Source organism: Larus michahellis, chromosome Z (genome assembly GCF_964199755.1).
Source record: "Larus michahellis chromosome Z, bLarMic1.1, whole genome shotgun sequence".
NCBI classification, from domain to species: domain Eukaryota; kingdom Metazoa; phylum Chordata; class Aves; order Charadriiformes; family Laridae; genus Larus; species Larus michahellis.
The window spans coordinates 76,693,228-76,712,196 of record NC_133930.1 but is presented as its reverse complement, the minus strand read 5'-3'; the positions used below and the strand labels follow the sequence as shown (position 1 = coordinate 76,712,196).

At 43.6% G+C, this 18,969-nt stretch overlaps 1 protein-coding gene across 1 annotated transcript in view; it reads right to left on the bottom strand.

Annotated features, from left to right (window-relative positions):
* Nucleotides 1-6,010: 6,010 nt before the first annotated feature.
* The window catches only part of KIAA1958 (KIAA1958 ortholog), a 66,587-nt gene continuing 53,628 nt past the window's right edge, over nucleotides 6,011-18,969 (bottom strand). The window contains exon 3 of the mRNA XM_074570114.1: nucleotides 6,011-16,512. Within this exon, the coding sequence (XP_074426215.1) occupies nucleotides 15,467-16,512 (1,046 nt within the window). The 3' untranslated portion in view covers nucleotides 6,011-15,466. The remainder of the gene's footprint in view (nucleotides 16,513-18,969) is intronic.

Here is an 18,969-nt window from a genome sequence, read left to right as displayed (position 1 = left end):
GGGACTTTAGATGCTGTTTAGAGGCCACCCGGCTCTCACAAGGTGAGCAGGGAGACGCTGCTGTGCTCCTGGCTGGCTTGCAGGCACTGTTCATCTGATAGAGCACCAACATGGCCTGACTGATGTCTGGTCTGATGAGCATTTTGATGACCACATTTTACAACCATGTAACCAGTCCCTCTTCTAAAAGGGGCTCCAGCCCCAGGAGGCTGAAGGACACAGATGACGTGGAAAGGCGACCCCATAGCAGATGGCATTGCAGAGGACACAGCTCAGCTGTCTGGTTTTGTAGGATGGCCAGTGCTCGTCCGCTCAACAGTTTCCTCAGGCGACCCTCTGTACACGAGAACATCTGGCTGCCCTGAGCCTCCAAGAACATTTCTGAGTGTCCCTCACCAAGGTCCACGTACACACAGAAGCCTCCTTCCAAAGGTAGGTGAATGGCGTCATCTTGTTTTATGGGGTTAACAGCTCCGTGGCTGGCAGCATCCTGCCTCCTCAACACTCGGTGCTTCTTTCTGCCTGATTTTCCCTGGGTATACATTCAAAGCAGCTTTTTCTCCAGATCTGTTCTGTTTCCCATGTTGCATGGGGACAAGAATAACTAAACATGTCGTGCTTGCAAGTACGCGAGGAGCTCTGAGGTGAATAATCACGGTTACACACACAATTTTGCCTTCAAGGTCTTCCAGGTATTGCCTCCTTACAGCTTTCAAAGGAGAAGCAATAAGCATATCTCATGTGCTGCCAGTCTTGCGTATGCATTCTCTTTTGGGTACCTGTACAAATTTGGCCCTTAGAACAAAGTGTCCATATATAAATAGCCATATCTTCTTACACATAGCCATCTTTTTTTTTCTTTCTTTCTCATTATTCTCTTTGAGAGCTAATCAATGCTATCAATAGTGAAGGTTGTAACACAGCAAGCCATCAGGCTACTCTAAAAAGAAATCTTGTGGATCTTTCCAGGGATAGCTGCCAATTTCTATTTGTCTTTGGCATATATTAAAAAGTAAACCACTGGTGAGTTACAGACCCCACTTTGCCATCTCCAAAGCCCATCTGAAGCAGCCACGTGCCGTAATGTCCCCGAGCAACTTCTGTGTCAGTTGCAGTCAGAATATTCTTAAGCAATGTCTCGGGCACAATGGTCAGATATTTTCAGCTGCAACCAGGAGACTTCATCAGGTTTGTGAGATCCTGGGGAAGCACTCCAGATTGCCCACGCCAAGTTCCTCAGCGCTGTTTGCCTAGCTACCCAGAAGGCCGGAACCCTGCAAGACTGCACACAAGGTGTGCACGCTGCTGCTGGTTATCCTTGGGTACGAGAGGAGGAGGAGAGGACACGGAGCCATCCCACGGGCTGTGGAAGCATGGAAGTTCTTATAGTGGCAATGTGGGAGAAATCAGTGTACAAAAGGAAAAGTGAAAGCAGCTGAGTTATCAGAACTTTACCAATTTGCTTAACTGAGCCTGCATTAACCCCGTTAACCATTAGCCACCACCAGTATACTCACTTTTAGACCAAAGGAGAGCACATTAACATCAACCTCCATGAAGGCAGATTAATTCAAGCTATACAGTTTAATCCAACAGGTTCACTGTACATTTGCAACAGACAGCGAAAGGACCTGGTAGCCCATGGCCATCACCTGTCCATACCTCATCTCTGTGTCTCTTTATCTGAAGCCTCTGTTTTTTCTTTCCACTCGTCACTGGGATCACAGCAGGACCTTCAACACAGTGCTGCTGTGCTGAGCAACACCACACAGTGCCACCACTAGCACCAAGCAGCAAGGTGTCCTAACACCCACAAAAACACATTGCTCTAGACGGCAGTTCCCTGAGGGATTTGTCTTTTTCCTTTTTCTTATGTTCCTTTGATAGACCCTGAGACACTCTTTCTCCAACACAATTGTCATCCCATGAACAGCAGCTCAGTGGAATTTCGTTAGAGCTCTCAAGGGTTTTTTCCACTTGGAAGTTTTCTCATTCACAATATAAGGGCTAGATTAGCTTTAATTTTCGGGTCTTTTAATTTTAAAAATTCTTGAACCGACAAAATCCAGACCTGACAAGGAACTGTCTTAAAAGATGCATATCCTTGGAGGCACATTTAATTGTATTCTAGATGAACATTAAAACTATGTGCAGAGCAGAACCTTACTGCTGAAATTCTAGGTGCAAAATAAATAATTTCAAGCCAAACTGTGCCTTGCAATTGATGTAACCAGATCACGTTCAGGAAAACGTCTTTAATCGAAAAAGGCTCTCAGGATGTAGGCTTTCAGTCCTACTGAAGTGAGATTGAATGAGCACATGGTTCAAGTCAAGCTTGCTTCTAAGTACATTCCTGGGCAGCAAAGGACTTAAGCAATTGTTTAAATGTTTTCAGGAAAGTTTTCCAGAAGTTAAAGAGGGTATGACAGCAACTATCTCTTGTTGAGCCTATCTGCACTCTGCTAATTGAAATGCATCACAGGTCCATGGGAAGTTCCCAGCGATGCTGATACTCGTACTTCATAGAATCGTAGAATGTGTTGGGTTGGGAGGGATCTTTAAAGGTCATCTAGTCCAAACCCCCTGTAATGAGCAGGGCCACACTTGAAATGCATGAGAGAGCATTTTCCTTTTTTGATACAACATGCTTCAAAATGCCAAGTAGATTATTTTCACTCGATTAAAGAAAGTAGCCAACTTTGCAGAAAACAGTTTATTAAATACAGGACACTTGGTTGCTACACCTAATTACAGACGAAACACTGTGAATAAAGCATGCAGTTATCACAGACATCAATGAATATCTTGATTATTTTTTAAATGGTCTTTAATTCTGCAACTTTAAGGCTGTACCAATACAAATTTAAAAAAAAACAAAAATAAAAAGTCACACTACAATAGTAGCTAATATTGTACGGACAGTGTAATCAATCTCTAATGCAGCAGAACCAGACCTCTTAAGGATTATCATAAGGGAATAAAATGGAGCTGAAATGCAAAAAAGATCAAAATATCTCTGGAATTTGCAGCTCAGTAGAAGTGAATGTTATACTCCAATCAGAACACAACTGAATCCATTCTTTTCAAAAGCCTAACTATCTGACAACTGAGCAAGGGATGAAACTCAGGACACCATTAAAAAAAAAAAAAAGACGTCTTGGTTTTACTTTCTTCTTATTGAGGGCACTTTTTTACTCAAACACTAAAAGAGCATTTTTGAAGGAGGTGTCTGACTGAAGTGTGGCAGACAGCAGTACAACATACGTTTGTTTACTGCATCCCAAGGAGAGTGGAGGGTCTTGCAGCAGGGAAAAAAAAAGAAAACCACAACAGAAAAACAGTTCGCAACTGGAACAAGTGACAGACTACTTTGTTGACCATATTGGTCTTCACCTGTGAAGGACCTTACCCTGTATGACGTTTGCTTCTTAAGAATACAATGCAGAAATAGCAATATGGCATCCACAGGGGTCAAAACTTACCCAGCTCATGAGTAAAAAGCTTACAAGCCCTGGAAACTCGGTTGGGGATCTGGGACTCAAAGTAGGTTATGAAATCCTTCTCGATTATAGCAGTGAAGCCTTTTTGCTCGTTTTCCTCAGGTTGCTGTGCAATTCCAGAAAGAAGGTAATTTGAGGACACTGGGGTTGAACTGGTAGCTCTGAAAATGGACTGCAGTTGACAATTTTGCTCGGGTTTTCAGAAAACGATCCAGTAATCTCTCCGTTCTCCTCAGACATTCTAGATTTGCAGAGTTCAATGCAATAAAATGCATCAAAATATTTCTTCTCTCTAATAAACTGTTGTGTTTATAATCTCCCAAATGCAGGGGCAAAAGACCTATGTAAGAAGGTGCCCCATGTACAGAAAACTGCATTTTGAGTGGAAGGTATGCAGCACTGCTCATGTTAAGATCTCTGCCTTAAATAGCAGATTACAGCTGGGGCTTGGAAGGGGGTCTAAATAAAGCTAAGTCCCCAAATTCCAGTGGGGTTTGGTTGAATAATTCTCTCCTGGCTCCTTTCAGCAGCACAGCCTAAGCTACATTTTTGTTCTAAAAACAAAAAAAAAAAAAAAAAAGAAAAAAGAAAAATGAAAGCTTGTCCTGCAATGTAATGCACTTCAGACAAAATGCAATTACAAGAGCAATTACAGGACGGACAACGTGTACACAGGAGTCACAGTGATGGGAAGGTGGTATCTAAACCAGCACACCATTAGTATCAGCCAGTTTGTGCCTTGAAACCAGTGAACCGTAGTGAAAAGCAAACAAATGCAACCAGAATCTCTGATATGCCACAGGCAGCGGGATAAATCCTAATGCCAGGTCTGCACCTGTAGAACCATAACTGCATTTCCAGCATGCAAAGCGCTAAACAGAAGATATTGATCGCTTTCCTGATTCAAATCTAAGCTGAAGATAATGCAGATATATCTAGCTTCACAATGGAAGAGAAAAAGATGGGCAACAAACAGCTGCTGTGCTGCAGGACACATTTTTTTTGGCAAGTTAAGCCAAGATAATTGGTAAGACAATTAGTGCAATTGGCGGGACCATGGAGACTCAGAATTAGCTATAATTAGAAGAAATGCAGGAAATAAGACTATGTATCACTGTCTTGCATATTTAATATTCGGGCCACACAGGCAGGAGTTCTGCGGAGCCATAACTCTTCACTCATACTAGTGGCAGCATGCATTCATGTGTAAATGGCTACTAGACAAGCGAAACATTTTAACTCGTCTCAGCTGTTTTCTGATCTGGCAGAAGGAGCCTGAAGAAGCTACCAATTTTTAAAGGACATTAAAAGGGCCAAACATTTCTGAAGAGGGCCCTATTCCGTCCAAAACATGGGACCTGAGGTGCTGCAAAAGGCTTCTAAGCATCATAATCACTTGTGGAAGGTTTAGCTCTTCAGCTGGGGTTTTCAAATTCATCGGTTTGTGGGGGACTGGCTTGCAACCTACTACTTGGGACAATTCTCGGTGTTCTGGGCTGCTGCTGCTAATACTTCTTTTTGCAAACATGCACAAAAAAGAGCAGCTACATTGAAAATTTTGGCATTAACTTCTTTTTTGGAAGTTATTTTACATCTCAAGGGCTGTAAATTGTCTTGCTGGGAAACTGAGATGGCTTTAGACCAGTACCTGTAAGGATGAATTCAATGCCTTCTTATTTTCCACATTTTTTCTAGCAACTTGGTATTCTGATTTGAAAAGTCTTTTCAAGATGTGTTACAGGCTTTTCATCTCTCAGTAGAGACAGAAAACTGATAGTTAGTCTTTATTTTTTTCCATACAAAATACTATTTTAAAGACCAGCCTAGGTACAGTTGACCATGGCTGGTGGCTGGGAAATGCACGAGACAGATGAACATCTCGCATTTCCCTCCTGCCCGTTTCTGTTGTATGACTACAGCATGGTATGATTTCAGTCTGTCAAAATCTTATCAAAAGCACAATGAATGGGTATGTGTGTGGGTACTTGCTATCCTGCCAGATTCTAAGCAGAGGGTGCAAAAGGAACTGAAAATGCAATGTCAGAATTTTGATAAACAGGGCTTGTCTGCCATGAAAGCAGTTGGAAAGAATGAGACCAAAAATCTTGGGGTTGAATTTCATCCAAGTCTCATTTGGCAGCAATGTGTGGCTTCAGCGGAGGCGGAACTGGGACTGGAATCCAGCACTTGACCAGGCTGACACTTGTTTACAAGAGCAGGCTCACAACTGTTATGAGAGCTAACAGTTTCTTATGGTAATCAGAGGATTGCTTTCATTAAACTGCATTTTAGCATGCTCCACAATGACTTGAACGGCCTCAGCTAATCACTGGATCCATTACCAACAGGAACATTTGGGTCCTACGCATTCCCTCGTACCCCTCACGTTCACAGTTGGCAGACTGCTGCTGCAGTAGGTGTAGCTGGCGAAGACGGCTTCTTTTCAGCTCTATTAAAGGTTGGTTTTTTTCCAAATGAAAATTAATCAGAAGACACTTTAAAGAAAGATGGAGAGTTCAAGATATATTTTTTTTTCCTTTTTACTTTTTTTTTTTAAGCTTCAAGCTGGTAAGTGATCATCTGTGCAGAACAAGATATTAGAAGTTTGGCACCTCCTGTCTACCACAACATATTGATTCCTTCTACAGAAGGCACTAAATACTGGCTTAAAACAGGAAATGAACAGCAGAATGCAGAGTTTTACCATGACACACAAAAAAACCTGCTAACTGGCACAGCTTCTTAGTACAGTTTTCAGTTACCTACAACAGTGGTGATTATAGCAGCAATAGTTATCGTTTTTACAAGTACCACATAAACATACAAATGTCAGAACATCTAGAAAACATGCACATTTTCAACAGCAACATCACTGAATCACACAATGCATAGAAATATTATTAATTATTATTATTATTATTATTTGGCAAGACAGTGACTCTTTTCCTTATAAAACAAAACAAAAAAATTAACAAAATCTACTCCTTTTACAAACTGTTCTTTAAAAAGTTGAGTTGCCATTAAAGTCTCTACGTTAGCCTTAGAGAGAGGTTTAACTCTGAGAATGAACTGGTCATTTAGAATAATTCACATTGTTAGGTGGAAATTTGGTTACGTTTAAGCAAAATATGTTTTTCAAATGCTGTTTTGGGAGAAACAGTGCTAATCTCGTCAATTTACAAAATGGGAGAAAACACGTTGACATTAAAAGATTAGAAAGATTAAACACTGCATGCAGGGAAAGATAAAAGCCTTACTTTAGTTGTTTCTTCCTAGCACTGCTCACCATGAGACCAAGGGTTGTCATAGCAAAAATGCTTTTCAAAGGCAGAGTTAAAGCCAGCAGATAATTAAAACAAATGGAAAAGATTTTATAATTCCAGTGTAAAACAAAGTAGGATATTAAAGGCTAAGGATTATGCTTGCCTTCTTTAGAAAAAAAGACAATAACTTCCACTGTGTTTGCCAGGCTTTCCCACTGCCTTTCCACTGTCTTCATCACGCATAGATATTCTGCCATTGCTTTTTCTTCCAATCTTGAATAATTTGGTCTACCTTCACAGTTCTCAAGATGACCCTGAGACAGATGGGTCATGTGGACAAAAACAAGCACTGACAATGCAACTGTGGCCAAGCGATGTCCTTTCCTGCATGCTTCAGACCCACTTGCTCCAGTGGGGCTACTCATGCGCTTACAGCTGAGTGCAGCTTACGGCCCGAGCTGGGTGGAAGCAGGTGGCACAGGTGGGCATTTCTTTCCATTTTTTTGCAGAACTGGCACCAAATCCCCTCTGGCAGCAGCATCACCTGGCTTGCAGGCACTGCTATAAATGGGAGCAAAATCACATTCTCATAATTTCTTCTCCTGATACCTTTCAGACTCCATTAAGATGTTTTGAGTCATGTTTTGTCTGCATGTCCCTGAACGCTCTGGATGTTTCTACACCTGCGTTTCACATCCACCACCCAGCCTTGTGCAGGCGAGCCCAGCCTTGCAAGCCGCTCACAGAGAAAGCTCCCACAGAGGGCAAAGCTTGCCAGATCTGAACCATAAGCACCATGCCAGAAAATAAAGGCCTCCACAAAGCAATTCACACTGCAGTCATCGCTCAGTGCACCTTCAGCCTCAGAGTCACTACGAGAAGATTTGTCTTCCTACACAAAAGTTACCAAAATCAGTTGAAAGCCAATTACTATTGCCTCGCCTTCTGGATCAATAGTTTGCATCCACTGCTGAAGATACAGAGGCTGAAGTGTGTCTCCTCCATTGGCTTGTTTTCAGGCTGGAAATTTGATATACAGTAACTGTATTAAATGTGTGATAGTAGAAGGGAAGGAGCAATGTGGGGCAGACCAGGGACTACTTAAGGCTACATGTGAGTTAGCCCAGCTGGTACAGAGGGCAGACTCAGTAAGGTTACAGCCTCCAGAAAGCAGATCAAATTCTAGTCATGAGGAATGTTAGAGAGTTGTCTCTTTTCACAAAAATAACAGCTGAAGGGGCAAAGATAATATCTGTAAAATTAATTTTAAGAGTTTAGTTTTCTAGTGTAAGAATAATACAATATTTTTGTTCAAAACATTTTGCATTTTCTTGATTCATTTCCACTCACTTGGCTGTTTCATTATTTTCTTGACACTTACAGACTGTATAAAACAATAGTAACCAAAAACCACAAAGGCGGATTCCTGAAGCATTGTGAAAGGGCTAAACACCTCTTCTCATTCCCATGGAAAGTCTATCGCACTGAATTTCAATGATAGCACCAACCTCACCAGTCTCTTAAACACTGTGAACCAATCTTCTATTAATTACAAAAGATGAAATCTGAAAAGGTTAACCAATTCAGTCAGAAAACAGAGGAAATAAACTCCTCACTTGAGACAGAGACTCTAGAGGCTATGTTAAAACCCATCAGTTCATGTAATAAGCAAATGGTATGCCAAACCAATTTTCTCCCCCATCAGATTAGGAATTAAAGCTTTAGACATCACCACTACTTTGAACGTGCTCCAGTGAATGGCTAGTGTCAAACTTTTCAACAAGCTCTCAGGTGTCTCTAAGCTGTGGGGCTTTTTAGCTTTCCAGCATTTCACCGCTGTAAATGCCTCTCTGCTGCTCTCAGGAAAGGTCGAGGTGCTGGAGGACAACTTCATCAGAACTTCACAAGGCTTCAGCCAGAGACAGTGCAGTGGGGAAGAACGGGCTGGCACCTGGTTTGCACGAGTGGAGCTGGTAGCAGTGCAACCACACAACTCGTTGGGGGCTCAGAGAAACCCAATTTGTCATCAGAAGGGCAACTCCAACGCCGGCTGAAGTTACATTGCTGTGAATGAGGTGCAGCAGAGATGTCCCTGGTGGCCCTTAGCTTTCCAAAACCCTTGAGGAGATATGGCACAGCCTCACACGTCCGTCATACGCTGTTCATGGGGAAAGCACCATCATTTAATTGTGCTTAGGGCCTTCCCCCTTCTTGGCTTGCAGACACCTGTCTGATAGGGGTGTCCTTGACAAGCTATCCCCAGGCTCTCCATTTCTGGAGAGAGGTGCAGCGACACCCATGCTGGCTCTGCACAGAGCCAACAGATGTGCCGGGAGACACCAGCTGATGCGGTACTGTCCCCAACCATCAAGGCATGCTCAGCACGTGGGGACTATCACCAGAAAGTATAGTTCAAGTTTTTCGGCTAGGAATGTAGCCATACTTTATGCTGGACTGCCTCTCTCCACACTTCTCAGCACTGAGGGTGCAGATTCAGCACACACATGAAAGCACAGAAAGAAAATAAAATACATCCTCTCTCTTAAGAACAAGGACAGTAATTCACCTTAGGCAAAGCATCCATCTCTTCACACTGACATTTAGCAAAGAACCCTCATTAAGAAGTGCCAACCCACTTCCCACCACATTTCACAATGAAGAGCTGAGTCCTTCTCTACCCTAACCCAGAGGCATGAACTGGCTCATTTCAGGCACATCAAATCACATTTGTGTGTCCCGTAAGCTCTCCTCCTTCCCACACATTCTCAATGCCTCTGGGAGTTCAGGGAGTCAGGAGGGGTCCCAATGCCCCGTTGCCTGCAATGCGTGAGATGAACTGATTTCCATGATGGAGCGAGCCCAAGAGTTACCTATGGTGGAGGACCACTCATCTCAGTCCTGTTTTAAGGATGTCAATGGAAGGTCAAACAGCACACAGATGTGGGCCTGGTCCTCTACACAGGAGTGAATTTCAACTCATTTCCTTATTTGAAAGCTCTCTCACAAAAAGCAGAGGAGATGAGAGAGGGAGAGTGCTTCCAGAACAAGAAATGCGAGCCTCCAGAGTGCTCGCATCCCGTATCCCACAAACCCCGCGTACCTGACGCGAGGAGGTCCGCCCTGAGCGCGTTATCCCCAAAGCACAAGGTCACTTGATAGGCAGGGAGGGAGCTCTCAGCCAAGAGTCGCCCTGCACAACGCGGTCCCCTTGCCCCACAGTGCAGATGCCGGGAGAGGGGAACAGTAGAGGATCAGGGACAGTGAGAGGAGCAGGGATGCTGGGGATGGGGAAGACCAGTCAGTCAGTCACAGTCACTTGCAGCTTATTGTCAGGAGGAACGATGAGCCCATGCACCACATGTGCTAGTCAGGTCAGTCAATGCACTTATGGGATGTACTCAGACATGGTGACAAGAAAGGGTAAATATGAGCTGGACAGGGAGGAAACCTAGTGCAACAGGAATCTCAGTTTCCTTGAAGGCTGTTTTTCAGTCCTTAGGGCAGCCCAGGCTCTGGAGTGACAAAACACCTGCTCTTCCTGATCCCCATCTTCCCACCCCACATCACCTGCGCAAACAGCAGAACAAGATCCGGTCACAAACATCTGAGACAAGCACACACAGCAGTACAACATGTTGCTTGCATCTCATTCTCTACACAGCTTTCTAAGAGGACAATTACGCTGTAGACTGTACACGAGTGCACAGCAGCTTCTAAAAACAGAAACACAAAACAGCTCAAAAGCGTTGATACTCTTCACGAAGGAGAATGTGCAACAGGGACACTGATTCCATTGTTAGATTGTCCTGTATGTCAATAGCTGGATGCTGCTATCATAGAATTATTGCACTATGCAAATGAACAAGGCATGTGCTGTTATTTTAGATATCCCTTGTAATTTAGTCTACAATGTAGTCCACAACAGTATTTCATTCTCCTGCACTTAAAAATACATTTTGTTGCATAAATACATATTTGAAAATCAAACAGGCAGTTTGCAACACCCAGATATCAATGACTTCAGTCTCAACTACCTGCATGAATACATGTACATTGTGCAAACCCATAATATCATAAATACATGCATGAATGACTAATAAAACAGAGCTTAAGCTGTCCAAGAGCCCACAGCTCTGCCTAGCTAAATGTGCAATCACGTGAACAGATCCAAGTGCATGTATTGTGCACAGCTGCATCCAGATCGGTCCAGTGACAACCATGTATAATCCCCATGTCGGACTCTTGGTTTGGTGTCATGAGAAGGCCACGTGGGAAAGCCTGCGCTAACGTTGGTGCAGACTCCTTTGCACTGTGTGCAGGCCTGTGCTTTGGCACTCTGCCTCTTAAGTTCAAGGCCAAATTTTGCTCTTGGTAGCACTGAGCACATCTCCCAAAAGCTGGTAGATGGTTCTGAAGGCAACCAATACATCTGCAAATGATTCAGAAGGGTCTCAGTCTGCATTACCCTTTTGATGGTCTTCCAAGGCTACAGTAGCTGAGCCAGGCTAATGACTCTGTGATACTAGCAGAGAAACACTTTCCTCTGTCTTCCTCACTGGCTCTGCACCTCAATTTGTGACCAGATTAAACTTGGTGATCTGGCAGAAAATTATCTGACTTTCCCTTTTTCTGCTGCATTTTCTGCAGGGCTAGTGAGTTGAAAGAACTCACTGGAAAGGTCTAACACCAGATAGAAGAAAGGTGAGAAAAGGAAAAAGGAAGGAGAAAAGTGAGCCCCATTTTGGAGCCAGCTACCCCCATCTTATGGAAATTACAGCCTGCACTGTGTACATCAGAGCACAATGTAGTCGGAGCACAGCCAGATGCTGCAGTGCCTCACCATTAGCCACCCCACACAACTACCAGCTGTGGTGGACAGGACCAGTACGGTGTTTTGCCAGCTGCCCTTTTGATTTCATGGTAAGAGGTACTCAGCACCAAGAGTCATGGTAGGAGCCCCCAGTCTTTTGCTTAGGCAGAGAGGAAGGCTAGTAAGAGTTGGCAGCACCAGCCCCTGGCCACACTGCCGTGTCTTGGCACCAGGGAAGTTGCGCACCACCACCGTGAGTTTGCAACTTGGTGGTGGTGGAGCAGGTTTGACGCCCTCAGTTGGAGTACTGGGACACAATTGCAAGCAACTGAGCTGTCACCTGTCAGCTGAGCCACAGCAACTGGGACATCTACTCTCCTGCCAGCATGAGAAAAACACATGAGAGTGGTTTAAATTAGAAGTGTCCCTCCCAGTGAGTTAACAAACCTCCCAGGGCCTTAATATAAATGGTAATTCATTAAGCTGTGGTCACTCAGTTCCTTGCAACTGTCCACAAATGAAGACTGGGTAATCTGTTATGCTAAATTCCCTTCAATGCTAATAAATTTATTTTTGGAGTATGATACTACTTGGGTATCATATTCTGGCCATATGTGTTTAACCGCTTCAACAAGTAGTCTATTTGGGGCTGCCCTGTCAGAATTTGCCAGGCAATCTGCCATCAGCACCAACTGGAAGCTGGAATTACTAGAGGCGCTGCAAAGCAGAACAAAGCCACCCCTATAATATTGAGGCTAACACAATAAGCACACATACCCCACAGCTTTTCCCACAACCAGACAAGCAAAAGTTGCTGATGTGCCTTGCTAAGCCAAAGGTATCAGAGGCGTTGCCTCACCCAGCACAAACCATCCTAATACCGTGGTAAACAACAACTCAAAGTATGTGGAGTCAAGAAGTCATGGGAAATGCTTTTTATGACCTCCCAGCTCAAAACCCAAGAGTGCCTGTATTCTCTCTTCTGGGTCACTCTGAGCATTTCTGGCTCCTGCCAACAGAGCCAAAGGTCAGTGTTAGGGCTGAATTACAGCACTGATGTGAAGCACCACTTCAAAGACCTTCTTGCAGCATGGCACATCCACAACCAGTGATCCGCCTCCTTGGAGACAAGAATTGTGGAATTAGCGCACAAAATAGCCCACTCTGAAGAAACACGCCTAAGGCACACCCATGGAAGATGTGAACCATTGCCAAACTTTGAGACTGATAATAGTATGAAAAGCAATTTGGTTATAAGGTCTAGTTACCTGCCTTGTGGGGCTTGAGGAGAGACATGAGACAGTCACACCTTGGGGTGGCTTCTTTCCCCTACTAGCTCAAGGCAGCTCTTCCCTGCAAGGAGGGGCAGCTAGGCAGTGGAGGAGAAGTGGGAAGCAGAGATCTGCTGCCCCACAAAGGCCAGCTGATACCCAGCCTTTTGTTGCAGCACAGGAAAGGCAAAGTGGAGAAGTAGGTCAGATCCCGCAATAGCTGCCACTGGGAAGCACTGAGATGTGTGCCAACAGGGGAGAAACAGAGATCAAAGACTTTTCTAGAGGTTGGCTCCATGCTGAGCTCTCACCTGGCACCCCTAGGGAGCTCCTTGGCATGGGACCCTCCCACTCTCCAGCACATACTAAGAGCAGCTGCGTGAGTCCTCAGTGGGAAACAGCAAAAAAATCCCCCAGAGAGCAGCACCAGCCTTGCAAAACTATTTTAACTTTATCACATTAAAAGCACTGCCATGAAAAGGCAAGGCTATGCTAACAGCAATCAGATGGCTGGCCTCATCTAGAAGCTGGGCATCTGCCTTGCTGGCTGCACCGCAAGTCTTTTTGTGCTTCCCTCTCCTTCACGACAAGTCAGATTTGCCATGGCACTGAAAGTCATGGAGACAGCTTGCACTCAGTTCAGTAGTGTCATGATTTGGCCTCAACCCCCAATACCAAGTCACAAAAGCAGTATGAATGACCACCTGTGCCCACCAATCCACTGCCTACCCTACAGCCCTGAGAGACAGTGGCCAGTGACTCAGAGGCTGCAGATTTTGTGGTTACATTGCCATGGCATCCAAGACCCTAGGACAGGCTGTGTCACCTGCAGGAAGCTTTGTGGGAGGACAGATGTTTATCATAGTTGAAATCTCTGCTCTGAGACCTTCCAGTGGCATGCCTGCTACCTACCCCATCCCCAAAGCAGACCTTCAATAAAGCTTACGTGAGGTGCAGGCATTCTGCCACCTCCCTTGCACATAGGAACATTTTATCTCAGCAACACAGAAAATGGGTTTTAATGGTGCTAGGTAGGTCACTTCTACTTCTGTCTACTACCTTTGTTTCACCCTTTCTTTGGAATTAGTGATGATTAAAGTCACTGCACAGTTGCAGATCTAAAGAATATGAAGGATATGCAGGAATGTGAAGGAATAAAGACAATCAACCATAAAGAAACACAACAACAACAACAACAAAAGAACCCAAAACAAAAAAGCCCCTCAGTAACAGTTTGATCCAACACCCATGGGAAGTCAGCTGAGGTTGACTCTGACTTCAGTGGCCCTTAGATCACCCCAGCAGACTTGTCTAAAGCCTCATCGTGGCCCTAGGATATCCTAGTGGAACATACACTCGGCCAAATTATTTGAGAAGTACTGTACATCATTTTAAAGGTCAAGAATTATAATAATTCACTGAAATACTGGATTTGTTAGTGTTTTCCCTGTACTTAAAGAGCAATTAAGTTGCAAAGTCAAACATTGGAACAGTAGCATTCATTATTTCAAGGCTTTAAGGACCAAATTCTGCCTTCAGATTCATGTGCACATTTTCCATTGTCTACAATGGAAACAGATTATATGTAGTTGACTTAAATTTGTTTTCCAGCACTTAAAACTACCCAGCTTCTTCATTTTCTGTAATAAATAGGAAATTATCGTTACACTCTCTATACTTTTTTTGTGGATTTTAAATGATGGCTTAAGACATCTTTGATCTATTTTTTTCTGTATAGTTTGGGATAAAACTGTGGATTTTTCTGCACTGTTGCATTCCCCAGAATACTGAAAGAGTGGCTCTAAGTCAGTAGAGTTTACATTTAGTATACACAGTGACAAAATACTAACAACCCGTGCTTAACAGTTAAAATTATGTGTGTGACAGTGGTTTTGCCATTATACTCTTGCATATTGTTGAAAACAATACTTTTTAGTCTAAAGACCAGCAACATTTTGATCACAGAAAATCATCAACAAAAACAAAAGCTAAAAATAGCCTTTAGCTGACTTCGGGATTTTTTTTTCCCATCTGGCATAAATGAGCCTCAGGAAACAAAATAAAAAACAGACAAAAATTTTTGTAAATGATTTCACGAACTTACATTGACGTATCTCTTATTTCTTGGTCTTGCTGATCAAGAATAAGCCAGCAGGTAAGAAGCAGCAGCCAGTGATAAGTTTGTCTCCTCCACTCTGGGAGGTCATGTTAAAATAAGAAGTTGAAAAAATGCTTCAAAATAGAATTGCTACGTAAGCCTCCCTGGGGATTTACACTCACTGATGTGTGCATGTTAAAAATGGTATTTCCAGTCTATCTGGTGTTGCCTGAGAACCATTTTTGTCCATTTAAAATCTGCATTTATATTATAACCCATTAGTACCTTTCATTTTTGTATCAACACTATAAATACTATGTTAGTAATACTAAACTATTTCTATTGACTTATTTGTAAAAAGAAAAATATATTATATATTTATATATTTTTATAAAGTGAATTAACACTGGAGAGAGGGCTATGGGGGAATAGTGTACAATCACAGTTGACGTGTATTATTGGGCACAAATTCAACGCTTGAAACAAAAAGGAGAAGAAAAAAGTGTTCATGTGATATCCCTCTTTCAAGCTGTGTCAGAGGAAGAGTCATAGGATGCTGACACTATGAAGTTGCCAGTATTGGAGTGGCTGGCCATGGACTGGGCAGCCTGCTGGCTCAAGTTATTGCAGATCAGCACCAGCTGGTTGCTCTGCGCTTCTGAGAGGGTGCTACAGCTCTGGTAGACGCTGAAGTTGGTCTTCCGACCGGGGATGTTGCCTTTCTCGCACATTGTCTTTACCATCTTGGCAAGCTTGTTTTTCCCCAGGGCTTGGCAATTGTACCAGTGAAGCGCGGCCAAGTTGACAACAGGTTTGATGGATAGGTAAAAAGGCGCGTCCTCGTAGCGCATGGCTGGAGGCCGCCTCTGGGCGTACTCCTTGTAGTCTTGCACGGGGCAGGTCTGTGGGGAGTGCTGGGTGGCATACACCCGGGAGTCCGTCCCGCCTCTCTTGCTTTTGGCATTGACATCTCCATTGTCTGGCCCCATCCACTCCAGGTACTCCAACCCGGTCTCTGTCACCCGCAGCCGGATGTCTCCCCACTTGAGGGTGGACCCATGGAAACCCGTGCAGTGTCCAAACGCCTTAGTGTTGTTTAGCCAGACAAGGTTCAACAGCCCTTCAGGATTGTACCGGCTCAACAAGCCTCTTTTGCGCAGGATAAGCTCATCAGCAAAGGTGAGCTTCATGGATTTGTGTGGCTTGTTTCCTTTTCCTTTACACCTCAGCTCTATCTGCTTTTGCTTTAGAGCTTCCTGGGACCTCTTGAACTCCTTATCCCTTGTAATACTGTATCCATACCTGTGCTCTTTAAGATACCTCTCCAGCCCACACTGATAGTTGGCCAGACTGTTTGGCTCGTATTCAGACCCATCCTTTTGTCTGGCATCCACAAAGAAGGAAGCAAGGTAGGCATCCAGCTCTTTGCAGGGGATGACGTAGATCTCCCGAGTCTCAGAAGGGTACTTGGAGATCAGGAACTCTCGGAAATTGCGGAGAGCTGTCTGTGTGCTGCGAATGGTCTTCTCATTCTGCTCCCTGCTGAGCTCTGCCGCTCTCTCATCCTGGTCTGGAAGAGGGAGAAGGGGAAAGACAAAAGAAAGCAGAAGCAGTGAGTTTGTGTGATACACTTTTCCCCAAAACAAATTTCCTTGAAAAAGAAAAAAAAAGGCAAAAAATTAAAATCAATTTCACATAGAGCACCGGAAAACATCATTACATACCTGTCACATGACTGAAAAGCCAACTTCAGTTTCACAAATGATGTACTAGAGTATGGCACAAAACCAAAGTGAGCTCCTCATGACACTGGGGCACAGTTTTGTACACGGAGATTTGTGGAAAACAGTGGGATTAGAGGCAATCTGCTTTTTAGAACAAATGGAAGGTAGAAGGTTTTTCTGTGGATCCCAATGCTGTGTGCAGGGCCCGATCCGAGTAATAAGCCCATTCTGAATTGCTTCATTTGTGAAACCAGAGGTTGTACTGGTTCCAATTATTTTCTACAAAAAATAACTAAAGCATCACATTTATGGCAGTAAAAATTATCTTTAATCAGAACCATTTTTGAAAAGCTAAATAAATATAGATAGAAATGTACAGTACAAAACAATGCAGCACATCCTAACAAAGGAGTTGGCAGGTAAAACTACTACAGAGCAATTTGTAATTTACAAATGTACAAGAATAAAAAAAAAAGTTAATATGTTCACATTGGAAGATATGGAAGAAAAACATGATTATACAGTCTTTCTACGCAATCAAGCAATATATTGACACTGGAAGTACAATTGTGACCATTTCTTTTAATTTTGCAGAAAATCAAATTCTGGAAACAACTATATATTGATCTATAAGGCTATACTCAAATGTCCTTACAATCAGTGACATACCAAACCACAACAGTCAGATGCTACCGCTACAACGGTTGTTACTGACACCTAATTTTCAGGCTGATCATAAGGTAAGCATAAGATGGAAAATCCTTCTACATGTAAGTGATGTGTGTACTTAAGGACGGTTTTTCTTAAGGACTGCAAACTGTCCATCTGTACAAGGATGCAGCTCACTAGTACATAGGTGGAACTGTCCTTAGGAATATGACAAACCTTAATGGTTTTAGAAAATGAACAGCAAATGCAAAGAAGGAAAAATTCAATGATTTTACTATTCTCTGTAATTGTGAATGGAACATTATTTTTTCTCTCTTACACTTAATAAGCAGAAGAGGGGAAAAAAGCCAAGTTCTTTTTTCTTCTATCTCACTGCAAAACCCATACAATCGGTGTCCTTTCAGCAGTGCCATAGTTGCACTTGCCAGGTGTTTCCCACCCAACATACACACCACAAAGTGGTATGAGACCAGGTTAAGTTCCCACTGCCTCTCTGTCATTCCAGCCAAGCTCCTGTCAGGTCATGTAGTACACTCATGCGTTGCAGCAGCACTCAGACACTTGCTCCTTGCGCCTACTCTGCCCTGCAAGTCTGTTAACAGGGTAAGCATCAGGAAGGTGGCCCTTTCTCCTTCCCTAGCCCACCTGCAATGTTTCATATGGTGCAGAAATGTCAGTACACAGCTGGGCAGCCTCTCCTTCCACCCATCTATAGAGTGACTCTGAAGAGAACTCATCCCATCACCTCCCTACCACAGCTGCAGACAGAGGCATGGGGAGTGACTTGCCCCAGTACTTGCCGGCAGGCCAGAAACAGGACTGAGTTTATTATATCCCCCAGGACCAGGTCCTGTGTCTTCACTGTGAGGCATCCTCTGCATCCACAGCACTTGGTGAAACCTGCTGAGAAAGGTTCTCAAACCCTCTGCAAAGCACAGAGAAGCAGGGGTCTGCAGCTGAGGCCTTTGGAGGATTCTCCAGCCATGAAATATGCTGCCACAGAGCACTGAGATTCGCTCAAACTGTGCTGAGAGCGAAAAAGAAAAGGTCACCAGCCTGTTTCAGAAACTGGTTTTAATATTGATGTCAGTATCAAAGAGCTCCTAGCAGCCTGCAGTGAAGTCTCATGCTTTAGGCAATGTATAGGACAGATCCTTTTATTATGGCTAGATGCAAGCTGGAAATAAAGAGACAACTCTGCTTGAAGCTCTGAAACAAACATCTACTCTGGTACCTTGTTCGCTGTACCCACCGCCACTTATTATAGCACTATGTAAGTAATCAGTGCTTTGACTGACAGCCCACATTTTAAGTACTGTTTCAATATAAACAGCACATATAACAGCTCAGTTTTATACATGTCATCAATCACTACTTCTTACAGGACAGCCTGTCACAACACAGCAGTGACACCCAGTCAGTCATTTATGTTATGGCATCTTTCATTAATCTGCAAAGGAAATTGCTGTATCTGCAGCTAACTGTTATAAAACCCATGCTGAATTAAAGATCCCCTGAAGTTGCATGAGTGAAACGGTACTCGAGAAACACTGCATTCCTGCAGTGCTGTGGTGTGTTACTCCACGTGGCAGGGCGGAAATGTTAAAGATAATGGATCAGCTTCTCGTCCAGCC